Source organism: Canis lupus, chromosome 7 (assembly GCF_048164855.1).
Source record: "Canis lupus baileyi chromosome 7, mCanLup2.hap1, whole genome shotgun sequence".
NCBI lineage: Eukaryota > Metazoa > Chordata > Mammalia > Carnivora > Canidae > Canis > Canis lupus.
In genome coordinates this window covers 8,845,633-8,861,113 of record NC_132844.1, presented here as the reverse complement: position 1 = coordinate 8,861,113, position 15,481 = coordinate 8,845,633, and the positions used below count along the sequence as shown (strand labels likewise).

General features: G+C 40.1%; 1 protein-coding gene across 5 annotated transcripts in view; it reads right to left on the bottom strand.

Annotated features, from left to right (window-relative positions):
• Nucleotides 1-15,054, bottom strand: part of ATG5 (autophagy related 5) — a 127,447-nt gene extending 112,393 nt beyond the window's left edge. Inside the window, exons 1-2 of one of the 5 annotated variants that reach the window (XM_072831916.1) lie at nucleotides 14,796-15,054; nucleotides 5,518-5,683 (exon numbers count right to left, since the gene is read on the bottom strand). In XM_072831916.1, the coding sequence (XP_072688017.1) occupies nucleotides 5,518-5,625 (108 nt within the window). In that variant the 5' untranslated portion in view covers nucleotides 5,626-5,683; nucleotides 14,796-15,054. Of the gene's footprint in view, nucleotides 1-5,517; nucleotides 5,684-14,441; nucleotides 14,613-14,790 lie in introns of those variants that run through there. The other 4 variants (XM_072831921.1, XM_072831918.1, XM_072831919.1 and 1 more) reach the window with 4 other exon arrangements.
• Between the last annotated feature and the right edge of the window lie 427 nt (nucleotides 15,055-15,481).

Genomic DNA, 15,481 nt, shown 5'->3' with positions numbered 1-15,481 from the left:
GCACGCTGCTGTGCAACCATCACCACTTTATCCATCTTCAGAATTTTTCCTCATCCCATACTCAAACTCTATACCAATTAAATAGTATCTCCCCCAATTCTTCTCTTCCCCAAGCCCTTGGACTATTCTAGGTACTTCGTGTAAATAGAATAATGAAATATTTGGCTTTTTGTGTCTGGCTTATTTCAGTTCCATTAGTTTCTTTGAGGTTAAGTTCTTTTAATATGAAAAAGATTAGCCTCCTCTGGGGAAACTGTCAGCTATATGGAATCTATTGTTTTCTCATCCTTCATTTACCACTATCAAGTACTCAGTGAGTACTACACATTTGATTCATTTTTTTTTCTATATAGCTTGTAAGGAATACATGTTTTATATAGCTGTATTGATTACCTATGTTTCTGAAAAAGGCAGCTATAATATTATTTATGCCAAACCCTATTTTGTCCAACAACTCTCAATTCTAAAATTGGTGACTTATTTACCTAGCACAAAAACAGAATTAAAATATATGAGAATTCTGTTCCATTTCAATGTGTGAGGCATCATAGCAGGCAATGGAGATAGAGCACTGAATGAAACAAGAGCTTTCACAGAGTTAACACGCTAGAAAGATAGACAAAATAAAATTACAAATGTGATGAGTGCAAGGAGGACTAAAGAATGTCACAAGAGCAAGCAGCAAAGGAATTTAACTTCATCTAGGGGCTTAGGGAAATCCCTGACAGGAAGTCTTTGTTAAGGCAACAGCTAGGAGGTAAAGAAGAGGGAACCAAACATGGGTGTTGTGGATGTGTGGTTGTGAGTAGGGGTGGGAGATCCTGCTGCTCACCCCAGACAGAGGAAACCACGAGAAGGCATGGAATGAATTCAAAAAGACAAAGATTGGCACATCTGAGGAACCAAAAGAAGTTGAAAATGACAGGAATATAGAGGGTTGAGGCAGAACAGCACTGAAGAAGCAAGGGACCAGACTACAGAGAACGCTGTAAACTACATGAAGGATTCTAAAGATGATGAAAGGCTACTAAAGGTTTTGGGCAGGCAGGTGACAGGATCAGATAAGTGTTTTGAAAAGATTACTCCAACTGCAAACTGAAAATGTTGAAAGAAGGCAAGAATGAAACCAGGGAAATTGCTTAGTACTATGAAATCTCATCAGTTTTTACACGGTGGTCTAAACTAGACTTAGCAATGTGTGTGAAAGAAACTGGGTAAGTTTCAGAGATATGTGAAATGTAAAATCAGATGGACTAAGTTACTGACTGAATGTCTGGAATATGGAAGAAGGAAGCAACAAGGATGAGTCCTTTCTTAATTACTGGTAAGAGTAATTAACTAACTGGGTGATAGGTCTACTTTCAAAAACAGGAAGGAATTATGGCAGATGACATTCTGTCTGTAGGTAACAATGATGAGTAGTTTCAAACACACTCCCCGTTCGATATCCAGCAGACATATAGGTCTGGAGCTCAGGAGAAAAATCTTGGGAGTTGTCAAAATACGCTTAACAAAGAGATAAAAATGAACAACTCCAGAGGGGGGAAGTGAAGTGGGGGCGGGGGGATAGGGGAAGGCCCCAAGGAATGCCAACATGAAGGAATAAACAAAAGGAGGGAGATGTGGCAAAGGAGACCAAACAAACAAACAAACAAACAAAACAACCCAGAAAGGTAGAAGCAAAACCAGAATGATGAGACACTGCAGAGCAAGAGAGAACAGTGTCACAAAATGGAGAAAATAGCCAACAACAACATCAAAATACCACTGGGAGATCAAGCAAATGAAAATTCAAAAACAGACTGAAGGTTTGGCAAAAAAGATGTCATTAGTGACTTCAAGAATGGTTCTGTTGGAATAGTGTGAAACTCACTGCAGTAAAGTAAGTAGGAGGTGGAAAGGAGACAACAAGTACAGACTTTTAATAAGTCTGGTCATGAAGGGAAAGCAAGAGCATGAAAGAGAAATGGGGAAACAGAGGGTTGTTTTAGGGTACGAAGAATTTAAGATAATATAAATGCTGCAAAAAAAGGAGCTGGTAGGTAGAAGTTGATAGTAAAAGAAAGAGAGAAGGCAGAAGAATATCAGAAACCACTAGCTTCCTGAAAAGACCATAGATGGGATCCAGAGCACAGAGAGAAGGCTGGAACTTGCCTACGAGGAAGGACACCTCTTCCATCAAAACAAGAGAGAAAGGGCACCTGGGTGGCTCAGTGGTTGAGCATCTGCCTTCGGCTCAGGTCATGATCCCCGGGGCCTGAGATCAAGTTCCACATCGGGCTCCCCACGGGGAGCCTGTTTCTCCCTCTACCTATGTCTTTACCTCTCTGTGTGTCTCTCATGAATAAATGAGTAAAATCTTTAAAAAACGAAACAAGAGGGATCCCTGGGTGGCGCAGCGGTTTGGCGCCTGCCTTTGGCCCGGGGCGCGATCCTGGAGACCCGGGATCGAATCCCACGTCGGGCTCCCGGTGCATGGAGCCTGCTTCTCCCTCTGCCTGTGTCTCTGCCTCTCTCTCTCTCTGTAACTATCATAAATAAATAAAAATTTAAAAAAAAAAACGAAACAAGAAAAAAAAAAAACGAAACAAGAGAGAAGTCAATGTGTGTGAGTGCAGATACATTCAGAAGACTTGGTGACAGAAGGCTAAGGAAGCAGGAAGAGAGGTTACCTCTTAAGAGTGAAAAATAAGGTCAGGCTCAGAGAAATAGCCTTGAAGAAGAACAGACAGCTGACTAAGTAAACATAAAAGGACTACTGTGTAATGTTTAGGGTCCACTCAGATTTATGACCATCTGCCTGACTGCGTGATTTCCTCTTGTGTAACAAGTCACAAAATATAAATGCAAACTACTATGTATGTTTTTATATTAGATAATCTAAATGAAAGACAACAGTTTAAATGAATATAACAGAAACAATAGAAACTAAAAGCTGCCTAGCTTCTAACAATTTTTCTTTCTAATATTCCCTGCAAACTAAGATAAAATTTTCTGACATAAATATGGGATGTAGGCTGAAAGGAGATTTATGCAGAGGCAACAAAACAAACTGCAGAAATAAACATGAATATATTTAACATTAATATTGTTTCCATTGGAAACAGAAAGACTCTTTGAATATTAATTTAACTTATAAATTTGGTATGAGTAAATATTTTAAAATCTAGTTTCTAAGAAATAAAGAATAAGCACTATAAGAAGTAAACTGTAGAGGTGTCTGGCTGGCCCAATCAGTACAGCTTGTGACTCCTGATCTCAGGGTTTTGAGTTCAAGCTCCATGTTGGGCATACAGATTATTTTAAAAATAAAATCTTTAAAGAAAAAAAACTACGTTCTCATTCACCTATCCTTTCTACACATCCACCTGAATACAAGTGGACTTTTCAAGGTCATGGTGATAATCCTGTTACATCCCCTCACCTGAGCTTTGAGATGTCTGGAAAAGAGGTTCACTAGCTCCCGGGCTATGATATTTTTACCTCGTTTCTTCCAGAATCCTTAAAATATTATAATTATTATAAACCAAAGCAATTAAAAATACTTTCAAGCACAATTTACAACTAAGACACATGTAAACTAAAACCAGATTGGTACCACCATTCTCATCTATAATTCTAAGACTAACCACTGCTGTTTTTGTATATTTTCCTCCTGCATGTAGTAACTTATGAGTAAGTGTGTACATATGTAAAAAGCAAAATCTGGATGATGCTACATGGTTTTAAACTGCAGCTTTTTGTTTAATATTTATTATATGTCTGTCACCCAATATTTTTCAAAAACATAATCATAATTACTATGAGTTTCTTTTGGGTGAAAAGTTAGGGAAAAATACATTTAAAAAAAACAATTACCAATTAGACAAAACAACTGTCTTCCTCCTACAGATATCCCCAATAATTGTTGCCATTTTCAATTCAACTAGAAGCAGCTAGAAAACAACTCACACTCCACTCTCACAATAGTCTTCATATTTAACAGATTCATACACAAAGAAGGAGAAATACTATATTTTTTACTTGGATATTTTTTTTAACTGCAGGAAGCTGTCAAACACCATATTCTGACTTAACAAGTAAAGGGACTTAAATTACATATTTTTCATTTTGAAAACTAGACACATATATTCCTTCATTTAGATACTATTAGAATGCCATTTGAGGTTAAAAGTTTTAATTAAAATAACAGAAACTAGTTTGGAAACAAAAAACATAAGTGATATCCTAACACATATTACAGAAGGAGAAGCAAAAAAAATAAATAAATAAAAGTGAAATTCTTCTAAAAATAAACTGTGACCACATTTTGTTTTTAACTATGGAAATTTTTCTAAAGGCAGAAAACTGTTGAGATTTCCAAAGTTAAAATGACTCAAAAGTATATATTCACTTACAATAACCTGAATACTAGTAACAAAATACTACCCAATTTCTCTAAAATTATTTTCAGTAAGAAAACCCAAAGAGACGATTTAAAACAAAATCCCAACAGAACGTATGAGGTTTTCATATACTGAGTGTCTACCACTTGTATGACCTATGCCAGATGCTGAGGATACACAGAGAAAAATGAAACAGTTCCTGTACCCAAAAAGTGAGTATATGGGGCTCCTTAAGTAGCTTCCTCCACCAGGCTGACTTCCCATGGCTGAAGCAGGCTGAGGAGCAGCACTACCTCTCAAACAGACAAGGGAGAAAGCAAAGGGCAAGCTTTATTAAAGTGAAACGAGAAAGTCCAACACCACAAATACATTTCCACTGTTCCGGATCCTCCTAGGTAAACAATATCATATGTACCCCGAGACAAAACTAAAATAATGATAACTGAGAGTATCTTTACCTATTAGGGCCTATTCAGTAAAAAAGGCAGGATACTAGTATTTCTGATTGACAGATGCTTAAGTTTGGATTATATGTGCGTTTGGAAAAGGAAAAAAAGGTAGGCTAAAATCAGAAGACACTTGATATTTTTTTAAGAACAGATGACACTAATTCAAACCTGTAAGTCTACATTCAGCAATTTGGTATTAAATAACATTTTATATAAATAATATACATCAGCTTATCAACATATGAAAACACACATTCAGATGTTCATATGAAAATAATTAATAATATAAACATAAAAAATATAAAAATAATTTGGTAAACAGTTACTTGGAACCATTTAAATATAGAAAAATCAAATCTGAGCCTATTATTTTCAAAATTGTTCCTAAAGCACATAACTTATGATTCCATTATCACATATTTTATATGTATATATTCATGAGAAAAAAGAAAGTCAAAGGTCCCATAATCAACATGTCAACAGTAGTTTTTTTCCTCTGGGTGGCAGTATTAGAGGAAATTTTTATTTCCTTCCTTTTGCTGATCTGTGTTTTCTAATTTTTTCCATAATAAGCAAGTATTAATTGTATATACAATGTTGGATAACAGCCTCCAGGTTCTTAGCTTCACTTAAAAAAAATGGACAAAATTAGATATCCCATTTTCTATTATCAACATACTTACATAATATGGTTCTGCCTCCCTTTCAGTTATCTCATCCTGATACAGGGTGAAGCAAGTTGGAATTCGTCCAAACCACACATCTCGAAGCACATCTTTGTCATCTGTCATTCTTCCAGTGGTTAAAGCAGTACATATAGGCTAAATTCTTTTTTCATCCAAAGCCAAACTGAAAATAAAATGAAGAGCATTAGTCAGATTCTTGTAAGGATAAATGAATATGTTCTAAAACAAAGATTATAGTAAAAAAAAATGAATGCCATAAAGATTATTGACTTCAAAAAATTGTTATCAGCATTCTTTAAATGAATGTAAAATCAGTACAAATTTTAAATGCAGAGATATTATTTATTTAAAAGGATCACAGAAGTAAATAATTCAAAATTACGTGTGCTAACTCATGCAACTAATGAACCACAGCCAAAGTGAAGCTATACTTGTTTCATTCTCTCAAGCCCCAGGAGAGTCTATAGCTCATCTAAAGTGAAGTCTTTCTTTATCCTTATAGCTTTTATACCCCAACTCCAAACTCTCATCCCTGCAATTATCCCTTCCCTACCTAATATAGTCAATCTCTACTACTCTCCATCCAGATAGTTTGCTCCTGCTGGAAAAAACAACAACAACCACAACAACCACCACAACAAACCTCCCTCATCCTGGTAAGAAATCTTTGTATAGTTCTATTTCCACTCTAAATTTTACCCTGTCCATGGTTTGATTCCACCAATATTTCCGGTCTTACTTACTATATTTTTTATAAACCTAGCAAAACTGGCAATTTAAATACCTTGCTCTCTATCCTACCATCTCCCTAATACGCTCATTCTCACCTGTTCAAATCCTACCCACTCTGCAAACCCGGCTCCCGATCCTCTGCCACAATTAGTAGTAAATGTTTCTACTCTGAACTTAAAATATTCCCTATACCACAAAGATAGCAGTAAATCTGCAAACTGAAATATTTGGGGGATGACAGAAGAATACGACTTTTGACCTCTGTAAAATCCAAGTGTCTTCCAGCACTAATATTCCACAACTGGGTAACAACACAGTGTACGTATCAGTAAATGTAGAAATAAACAACGTCGGTACCTGGATACTGAGATTCAATATCCTTCTACTCATATTTATTTTTATATATCCATCTTTCATAAACCAGCATATCCTATGGAAACATTTGAAATAACTGTATCAGTTTAGTTAAATACCAATTGCTAACACTGAATTATTCAAAGAGCTTTTTCTCTCTTTTCTTATCCACTAACCAATGCCAAGTGCATCAAGACTACTATAAATTAATTAAAGAGAACGACTCAAGGAGGGTTCTAAATTTTGTATCATTATACTTAAGTGCACCTTAGAGGTCAACTGGATGCAATGTTATCTACACGGAAATAAACTGAAAGAGGTGAAAAAAAATCTGTCCAATTTTGTAGTATCAATGTAACAGTCAAACCAGGAACCAGGATAAACTTTATAAGTTACCACTAAAGTAACAGTGAAACCAGGATAACAGCTCTGGTCACTGAGTTACTGAAGTGAGTCTAGTGCTCTTTCCAACAAACTACAGTGTTTTAATTTTTATTGAAGTATATCCATAAAAGTCACCATTTTAAGCAAACGATACAAGCATTCACACTTCATATATAATTCCACCCTGATATGCTTCCAATTCAAACACAGTGAGTTTCTCTGCAGAGAATTCCCAAGTTTACTATCACACAAAAGTAACTCACTGAAAATAGAAAAGATCTCACTACTTCCTGATTACATTAATATTTTGATCATATGAATAAATTTACTGATGACAGGAAATAGTGAAATTTAAGTTATAGCAAATAAAACTCTCTCTCTCTCTCTTTTTTTTTTTTTTTTTTTTAAGCAAATAAAACTCTCAAGTTGAATCTAGAGACGCCTGGGTGGCTAAGCAGTTGAGCGTCTGCCTTTGGCTCAGGGTGTGATCCTGGAGTTCCGAGATCGAGTCCCATATCGGGGTCCCTGCATGGAGCCTGCTTCTCCCTCTGTCTCTCTGCCTCTGTCTCTCTCTCTCTCTCTCTCACTGTGTCTCATGAATAAATAAAATCTTTAAAAAAAAAGTTGAATCTAATACAAAGCTGGTAAGCAGTAGTTTATGTAAAACTTTGACACACCCAATTAACCATTAGCTACAACTAAGATTCTTCTCACTCACACAAGAAAAAAACTTGAGGCAAAGAGCTACTTTCCTAAGAGATTTTAAGAACACTTAAGTACAATTTTAAAGTTGAAAGTCACTATCAGTATTGTCACATTGGATAATTTTTCTGCCTCAGAAAAAAATAGGTAGACAGACAATATAACTTAAAAGAAAATTAAAAATTAAAGTGGGTATGGCCACCCAAGTAAAGTCCATTTCTACCAGATCTTCCCATCTCTCCAACCACTGTCCTCTCCAGAAGGAATAATAATCCGACTTGTCAAATTCCAACACACGCCTTTTTTATTAATACGCGGGGTCACCATAAATAAAAATATCAAATATTGATATTGGCTCCCTTCTCTCTCCTCTACTCTACCAAATGACAACACCTGACCACCTTGTTATTTCTTTCCATGGCATTTTCTTCTGCTTCTTCCTTTCATGTGTAAACAGTAAAAAGTAAACAGTAAAAAGTAAACAATAAAAAGAAATGACTAATGGCTCCCTTTTCTCTTTATTTCTGGGAGTCTCTCCCCAACAGAGATAGAAGCATGGACTTCTCTCTTACTGGCTTTACACCTAAAATCCCACTGCAGAACTTTGACAACCTGGGCTGGAATATAAGACTTTACCAAAGGTCTGACATAGGATTTTAGGCACAAAACCAGTGACAGTAACTTATTTCCCATATGCCATTGTTTCTTATGTATATATGCCTTGCAGGACCTCAAGGGAAGAACTGACTGAGTCAAGGAAGCTGAAGGTGTAATGTGGCAGTCGATATAAATTTTACAAAACAATAGAAACTTCTAAACAGATTTATGAAAACTTCAAACACGGCTACTAACTGTGAAAAATACACAGATCCAAATTTATAACAACATAAAATGTTAGTCATTCAATATTCATCTGAATATGAATAAATATTCATCTACAATGAATTATGTAAGAAAGCATGCAAATACACTCAACTAAAAAATGTGTCAGAAAACTAAAAAATTTGTCAAAAAACTAGTTGATACATGGATAAAACTAAAGGATGTGAGTATTCCATCAACTTTTTTAAAACAGAGGCAGGAAAACAAAGGTGATGGTAGTGACCATAACAATTATAACTTTTTAAAAACCTCAAGCATTGTCCAGAGTATATTATCTCCTAATCTACTAAATATACCATAAACTTTCATATCTTCTCCATGGCTCTGCTAATGATGGTAGTTCCTTACCCTAAAGTAGCCTTCCCCAGCTTGTCTTCTGACTTAAACATCTTTCAGGACCCAGCTGAAAATAGCCTTTCTTTTATGCATAACTCAGGTAAAATCTTTCTTTTCTCACTGCACTTTTACTTTTCCTCTACTACAACACTCTATAAGCTTACAGTAAAGATTGTTTATCTCTGATTTCCGATCTCATGTTCTTTTGCATCTTTTATTAAGATTTTAATTTATTTATTCATGAGAGACAGAGAGAGAGAGAGAGAGAGAGGGGGGCAGAGACACAGGCAGAGGGAGAAGCAGGCTCCATGCAGGGAGCCCGACATGGGACTAGATCCCGGGTCTCCAGGATCAGGCCCTGGGCTGAAGGCGTTTGTAAACCACTGAGCCACCCAGGCTGCCCTGATCTCATGTTCTTTTGTTTGTCATACTGGTTACCAACATCCCTTCCAACTCCAACATGTCCATGGTTATAATTAAATGCTATCTTATGAAAGCTTTCGGGAGAAAGAAAATATTAATATGTCCTATAGTGTTCAGGGAAGAATTTAAAAGATACGGCACTTGAGGAAGTGTAGAATATAGAAGAATGAGTATATGCAGAATGAGTAGAATATTCTATAAGTAAAATAATGGAGTAAAGACAACAAGTATTCCAAGCAAGGCAAAGCAGCATCAACAAAGGCAGAAAGTCTGTAGGAGCAATGTACATGCCAATTTTTTAAGAAACTCTAAGTTGAAGGAGTACTAGCTAATGAAAGAGCTGACACTGTGACATTTTAATATCACCTATGATTCTAGGCAAGTCACTTTATTACAATTCCCTTACCTACAAAATTCATCAGGTTGTTCCAGGAAAAAAAAAATCAACAGTGTTTGACATGGTACTGGACACATGGTAAGTGCTGAGAAACAAAAGCAATTATTATTTCTTTAATGTCAAATCTGTAAATGTGAAATTAGACGAGGTCATGAAGCACACTAAATAGAAACTGGGTTCTCAATTTCATCCAACAAGCCTACAAAGCCTGTAACATTTTAAAACAGATTAAAACTGCTACATAGTAGCAAGTGTACAAAGAGATTCCAAGTCTGAGAGAGAGGGAAGTAGCCCGGAAGTGATTTCAACACTTAAGGCACATAATAATGAGTTGCCTGACCTCGACTGGTAACAGTGGAGAGATGAGAGTCAGATATGAGGTCTTTCCAAGGAAGAATGAATAGAAAGTTAATGAAAAACTGGCTGAGGGATAAGAACAAGGACAGGGAAGATTTAAATCCCAACAGTAAACATACAGATAGATAAGGTTAAGGGGTTTTGAAATCCCGTGGGTTTAAACCCAGACTTCCACCTACAAGCAGTGTGTCCTAGTATCCTGACATCTTTGAACTTTGTGTTTGTAAATTTCACAAGGCTGTTGGGTGTTTAGCATCTCGTGACCACTCAATAAATGGCATATGTATTTAATACATGGTTTCTTCATGCCTCCATGGCCTATCTGCTTAAACTCCTCATCTTCTTCTCTTTGGACAATTCTTAATCCTCTTTTAAGAGTCAGCTTAAACTGTTGGTGGGAATGTGAACTGGTGCAGCCACTCTGGAAAACTGTGTGGAGGTTCCTCAAAGAGTTAAAAATAGAGCTACCCTAGGACCCAGCAATTGCACTACTGGGGATTTACCCCAAAGATGCAGATGCAGTGAAAAATCGAGACACTTGCACCCCAATGTTTATAGCAGCAACGTCCACAATAGCCAAACTGTGGAAGGAGCCTCGGTGTCCATCAACAGATGAATGGATAAAGAAGATGGGATCTATATATACAATGGAATATTACTCAGCCAGTAGAAAGGATGAATACCCACCATTTGCTTCGACGTGGATGGAACTGGAGGGTATTATGCTGAGTGAAGTAAGTCAATTGAAGAAGGACAAACATATGGTTTTATTCATTCAGGGAATATAAAAAATAGTGAAAGGGATTAAAGGGGAAAGGAGAGAAAATGAGTGGGAAATATCAGAGAGGGTGATGGAACATGAGAGACTCCTAAATCTGGGAAAGGAACAGGGGTAGTAGAAGGGGAGGTGAGCGGTGGGGGGTTGGGGTGACTGGGTGACGGGCACAGAGGGGGACACTTGATGGGATGAGCACTGGGTGTTATGCTATATGTTGGCAAATCAAACCTCAATAAAAAATATACAAAAAAATAATGTAAAAAAATAAAATAAAATAAAGTACTATTACTATGAAGACTATTAAAAACAAACAAAAAGAGTCAGTTTAGCATCAGTTCCTTGGGAAGCTTTCCACTAAGCAATCTCCCATCTAATTACTTCTACAACAGCATGTTATAACCATGCATTGTGGTTATGTTTATCTTATCTGTCTCCTGCCTGTCACCACATTGAACTCTGAGTTCACTGACAGCAGAAGTAGTCATATTTACTTTGTATCCTCAATATTAGCATAATTAGCACACAGCAGGCTCTGGAATTTTTGTTAAACAATTGGAAAATGTATAAAATATATAAATTGAAAAGTTATACTACCTACTTAAGAAACTTTTCCACCTAAAGTCTTCTCCAAATCAGTATAATCACACTCTAAATTCAGCAAATTTCATTACTTTACAAGAATATTTTCCCCTGTCATATGTACACTACACTTTCATCACCGTGCATCCAATTATTAGAAGGCAATGTTTTGGAAGCATAGAAATCACAACCTATGATGCAGTCTATCGGAAGTAAGCTTCTGGAGGACAGGGCTACTTCCTGATTGCTGCATTCTCTGCAAATTAATTCAAGGCCTGGAACAAAGCAGGTTCCCAGCCAACGATATTTAGCAAACAGCACAAGGAGTATAATAAAAATATAATGCACAATTAACTAGTCTCCTTCACACTACAAACCATGAAAGGCTAACCTATTACCTGAAATTATTGTGCTGACAAAGTACCCAACTACCTAGAAATTACTTAAAATATCAAATAACTATTAGTAGTAAATTTGAAAACATCTAAAAATAATCTATGCTGGCTGGTCTCTTTTTAAATTGATGTACACTAACCTCAAGAGTAGAACTTTGAGTACTGGCCAGCGTTCCTACATTTCCGGAGTCCATTTATTCTTTCACTGTCCTTGATCACCATTTCGTACCTCCTCTCTCCTCTAATTTTCACATCACCTTACTCACTCTTCCAGCTAATGAACTAGCTTTTTATTTCCTTCAGGTCACTAAGGATCAATGGTTATCAACAGGAGTTTTGATATATAGCCCAGCTGCCCCCAATCCCAGGTGGGGAATAGCTCCTAAATCTCTCCAACCTCCTCCAAAGTCGAAGCGCACCAGGACCCAGTCCTTGAACCACGCCTTTGGAGAGCTCTCATGGCTTTAAACATCCTTCATACATTAACGACGCCTACATTTATATCTTCAGCCCAGACTTCTCTTCTGACCTCCATTTTTACATTTTACATATACCACGCAACACCGACATTTCATTTGAAAACTTAGGATGTGCAAACAGAAACTGTTTCACACCTTCCCCCCTCATCTCCTATTACTCTATGGTCTTCCCCAAATCACTAAGTGGTAATTATTCTTTAGTTGCTAAAGCCATAAATCTTGGGAGTCATGGGCAGCCCCGGGTGGCTCCGCGGTTTAGTGCCACCTTCAGCCTCGGACATGATCTCGGAGTCCCGAGATCGAGTCCCACGTCGGGCTCCCTGCATGGATCTTGCTTCTCCCTCTGCCTGTGTCTCTGCCTCTCTCTCTGGGTCTGTCATGAATAAATAAATAAAATCTTAAAATATATATATTTAGATCTATATATATTTAGATATATATAGGGAGTCATCCTCGACACCTCTTCATCTCTATTGCTTTGGCTTAGACACAAGTCCGGAATCTGGCCACTCCTCACCGTCACCACTATTATTACACCGATCCAAGTCACCTTGACTTATAACCTGGATAAATGACATAGGAAGGGATCTCATTATTTCCGCCCTTGCTACAGACAGCACAGCATCAGAAAGATCCTTCTAAACACAAATCAGATCAGTTTACTCCTTTACTCAAAGCTTACTATCTCATTCAAAGTAAAAACTAAAGCTCTTACAAAGTCTTACAAGGCTGAATATGATCTGACCACATTGATGATCTACCTCTCCCCCTTTTTGCTCACTCCGCTCCAGCCAAACTAGTTGGTAGGCTCCTGGCTCGGGGACTTTGCGGTACAGGACACACTTCTTTACCACTTTCAGGTCTCTGCTCAAATATTCTCTTTTCTAAAGCCACCACCGCAATTTCCTATGCACGCCACCAACATTCCTCGTTGAAGGCTTTATTCCTTCTCTCTCTTGCACTTTTCACCACCCGACCTATTTTTAGATTAATTTTTACATTAATGTGTCCTTCTCCCTCCTTCAAAGTGAACTCCATGAAGGTACAAATGTGTACTGTTTTGTTCACTGGTTACTGTCGCATTTACTATTTGTGCAATGCCTGGCACGTAACAGGCACTCAGTATTTGTTAAATTGATAAAGCAGCCCTACAGTGGAGTATGTAAATTATTCCAAATAGTCATGGTCATGGGAATCCCTGGGTGGCTCAGCGGTCGAGTGTCTGCCTTCCGCCCAGGGTGTGATCCTGGAGACCCGGGATCGAGTCCCACGTGGGGCTCCCTGCATGGAGCCTGCTTCTCCCTCTGCCTGTGTCTCTGCCTCTTTTTCTCTCTGGGTCTTTCATGAATAAATAAATAAAATCTTATAAATATAGATAGATAGATAGATAGATAGATAGATAGATAGATAGATAGATGATAGATAGTCATGGTGAGATGGTGCCATTCTGTTCATCTGGGTCTTTCATGAATAAATAAATAAAATCTTATAAATAAATAAATAGACATGGTCATATGGTGCCATTCTGCTCATCTAGGTCTTTCATGAATAAATAAATAAAATCTTATAAATAAATAGATAGATAGTCATGGTCATATGGTGCCATTCTGCTCACCCCCCCCCCCGGTTTAACCAGCATATCTTTGAAGATCAGGGCACACACTCAAATCTAGCATAAAACTCTAAAATTCCCCCCTCAACTACTGTCAACTATTACCCTCGGCCCCACACCTTTACTTCCCTCAACAAACCCATCTGTGGCAACCACAGACCCATTCCGTTCAAAGCCCAGCCCGAAAGGCTCTGAGCCTCATCAAGCGGGTTCTGCAAGGCCTCGGGGGGGGTCCAGCAAGCGGTCTCGAGACCTGCCGAGCCTCCCCCAACCCCTCAGAAAAATCCAGAACGAAGCCGGTTTGGTGTCCCCTACGTTCCTCCAGCTGCAGGGAGGATGCTCTGAAGATCGCCCGGGGCAGAAGAGGAGGTGAAAGTTCTCTGCCGACAGAAAGAGAAAGGACTCGGCGGGCGCTGATCAGCACGACCGCGAAGACGGGGCTTCCTGGACGCCGTCGAGAAGACAGACGGGAGCTCGCAGGCACCCGCCGGGGCCGGGCCCGGGCACAGACCTCCTCTGATCACTGTTCCACGGGCGGGCGGAGAGGCGCGTCTCGAAGCAAACTCCGGAGCCTCCGAGGAGGCGCAGGGCTTCCTACTTTTGCGAGGAACTGACACCTCTGCCCGGGGCGCGACAGCGTCCGGGCGCCCCAAGGTCCCCGGGGCGGGGGCGGGGGAGGGGGAGGGGGAGGGGGAGGGGGAGGGGGCGGCGTCTGGTCAACCCCGCCCCCGCCCCCCCCCCCGGCGGCCGCCCGCCCCTCCCTCCCGCCACACCTACCTGGCACCTCCCCAACCCTCTCCTCCGGGCACTGCCCCCCACCCCGCACACGCGCACGCACGCGCACACACGCGCACACACACCCTACCAGAAACGCCAGCTCTTTCCCCGGCGCCCCGCACCGCAGCACACGCCCGGGTCCCGGGCCGAGGCAGGGCGGCGGCGGCGCACGGCGCTCTGACACCCGGTCCCGCAGGGGCGCGCGAGCCTGGAGTCCCGAGAGCCCGCGCAGCCGCAGAAGGCAGCGCGGCGCGGAGGCCGGAGCCGAGCCCGCCTGCACTTCCGCCCGCCCGGGATCCTGCAGACACAACCCGCAGCGCCGCGGGGCCCGGGGAGCCCGCGACGCGTCCAGTCACCCTGGGCGCCCGGAGATGACGTCACGGGGACCCACGTGGCCCGCGCTCCGCCCTCGGCCTTTCCGCCCAACCCGGCGGGGCGGCCGGAGCCGCGCTGGAGCATGCGCAGACGGAGCGGGGAGCCTGGCTGGCGGGGCGGGCGGCGCGAGTTCGAGCCCCCTGGCCGGTTGATGACGAACCGAACCCCCTTTTTTAGGCGCGGTCGCTGGTTTTCGAGGCGGCGGTGGGGGGCGGGGGCTAATATAAGTTCTGTAGGAGTAGACAGTTTGAAAAGTACCGAGACGCTGCCCCCGTAGGGCTTGACCGCAGCATCCCTTTCCCGGCTTCCCAGGAGAATGTTAATCCGAGATGTTGATTTTCTTTTTTTTTGTTTTGTTTTTAATAATAATAAATTTATTTTTTATTGGTGTTCAATTTG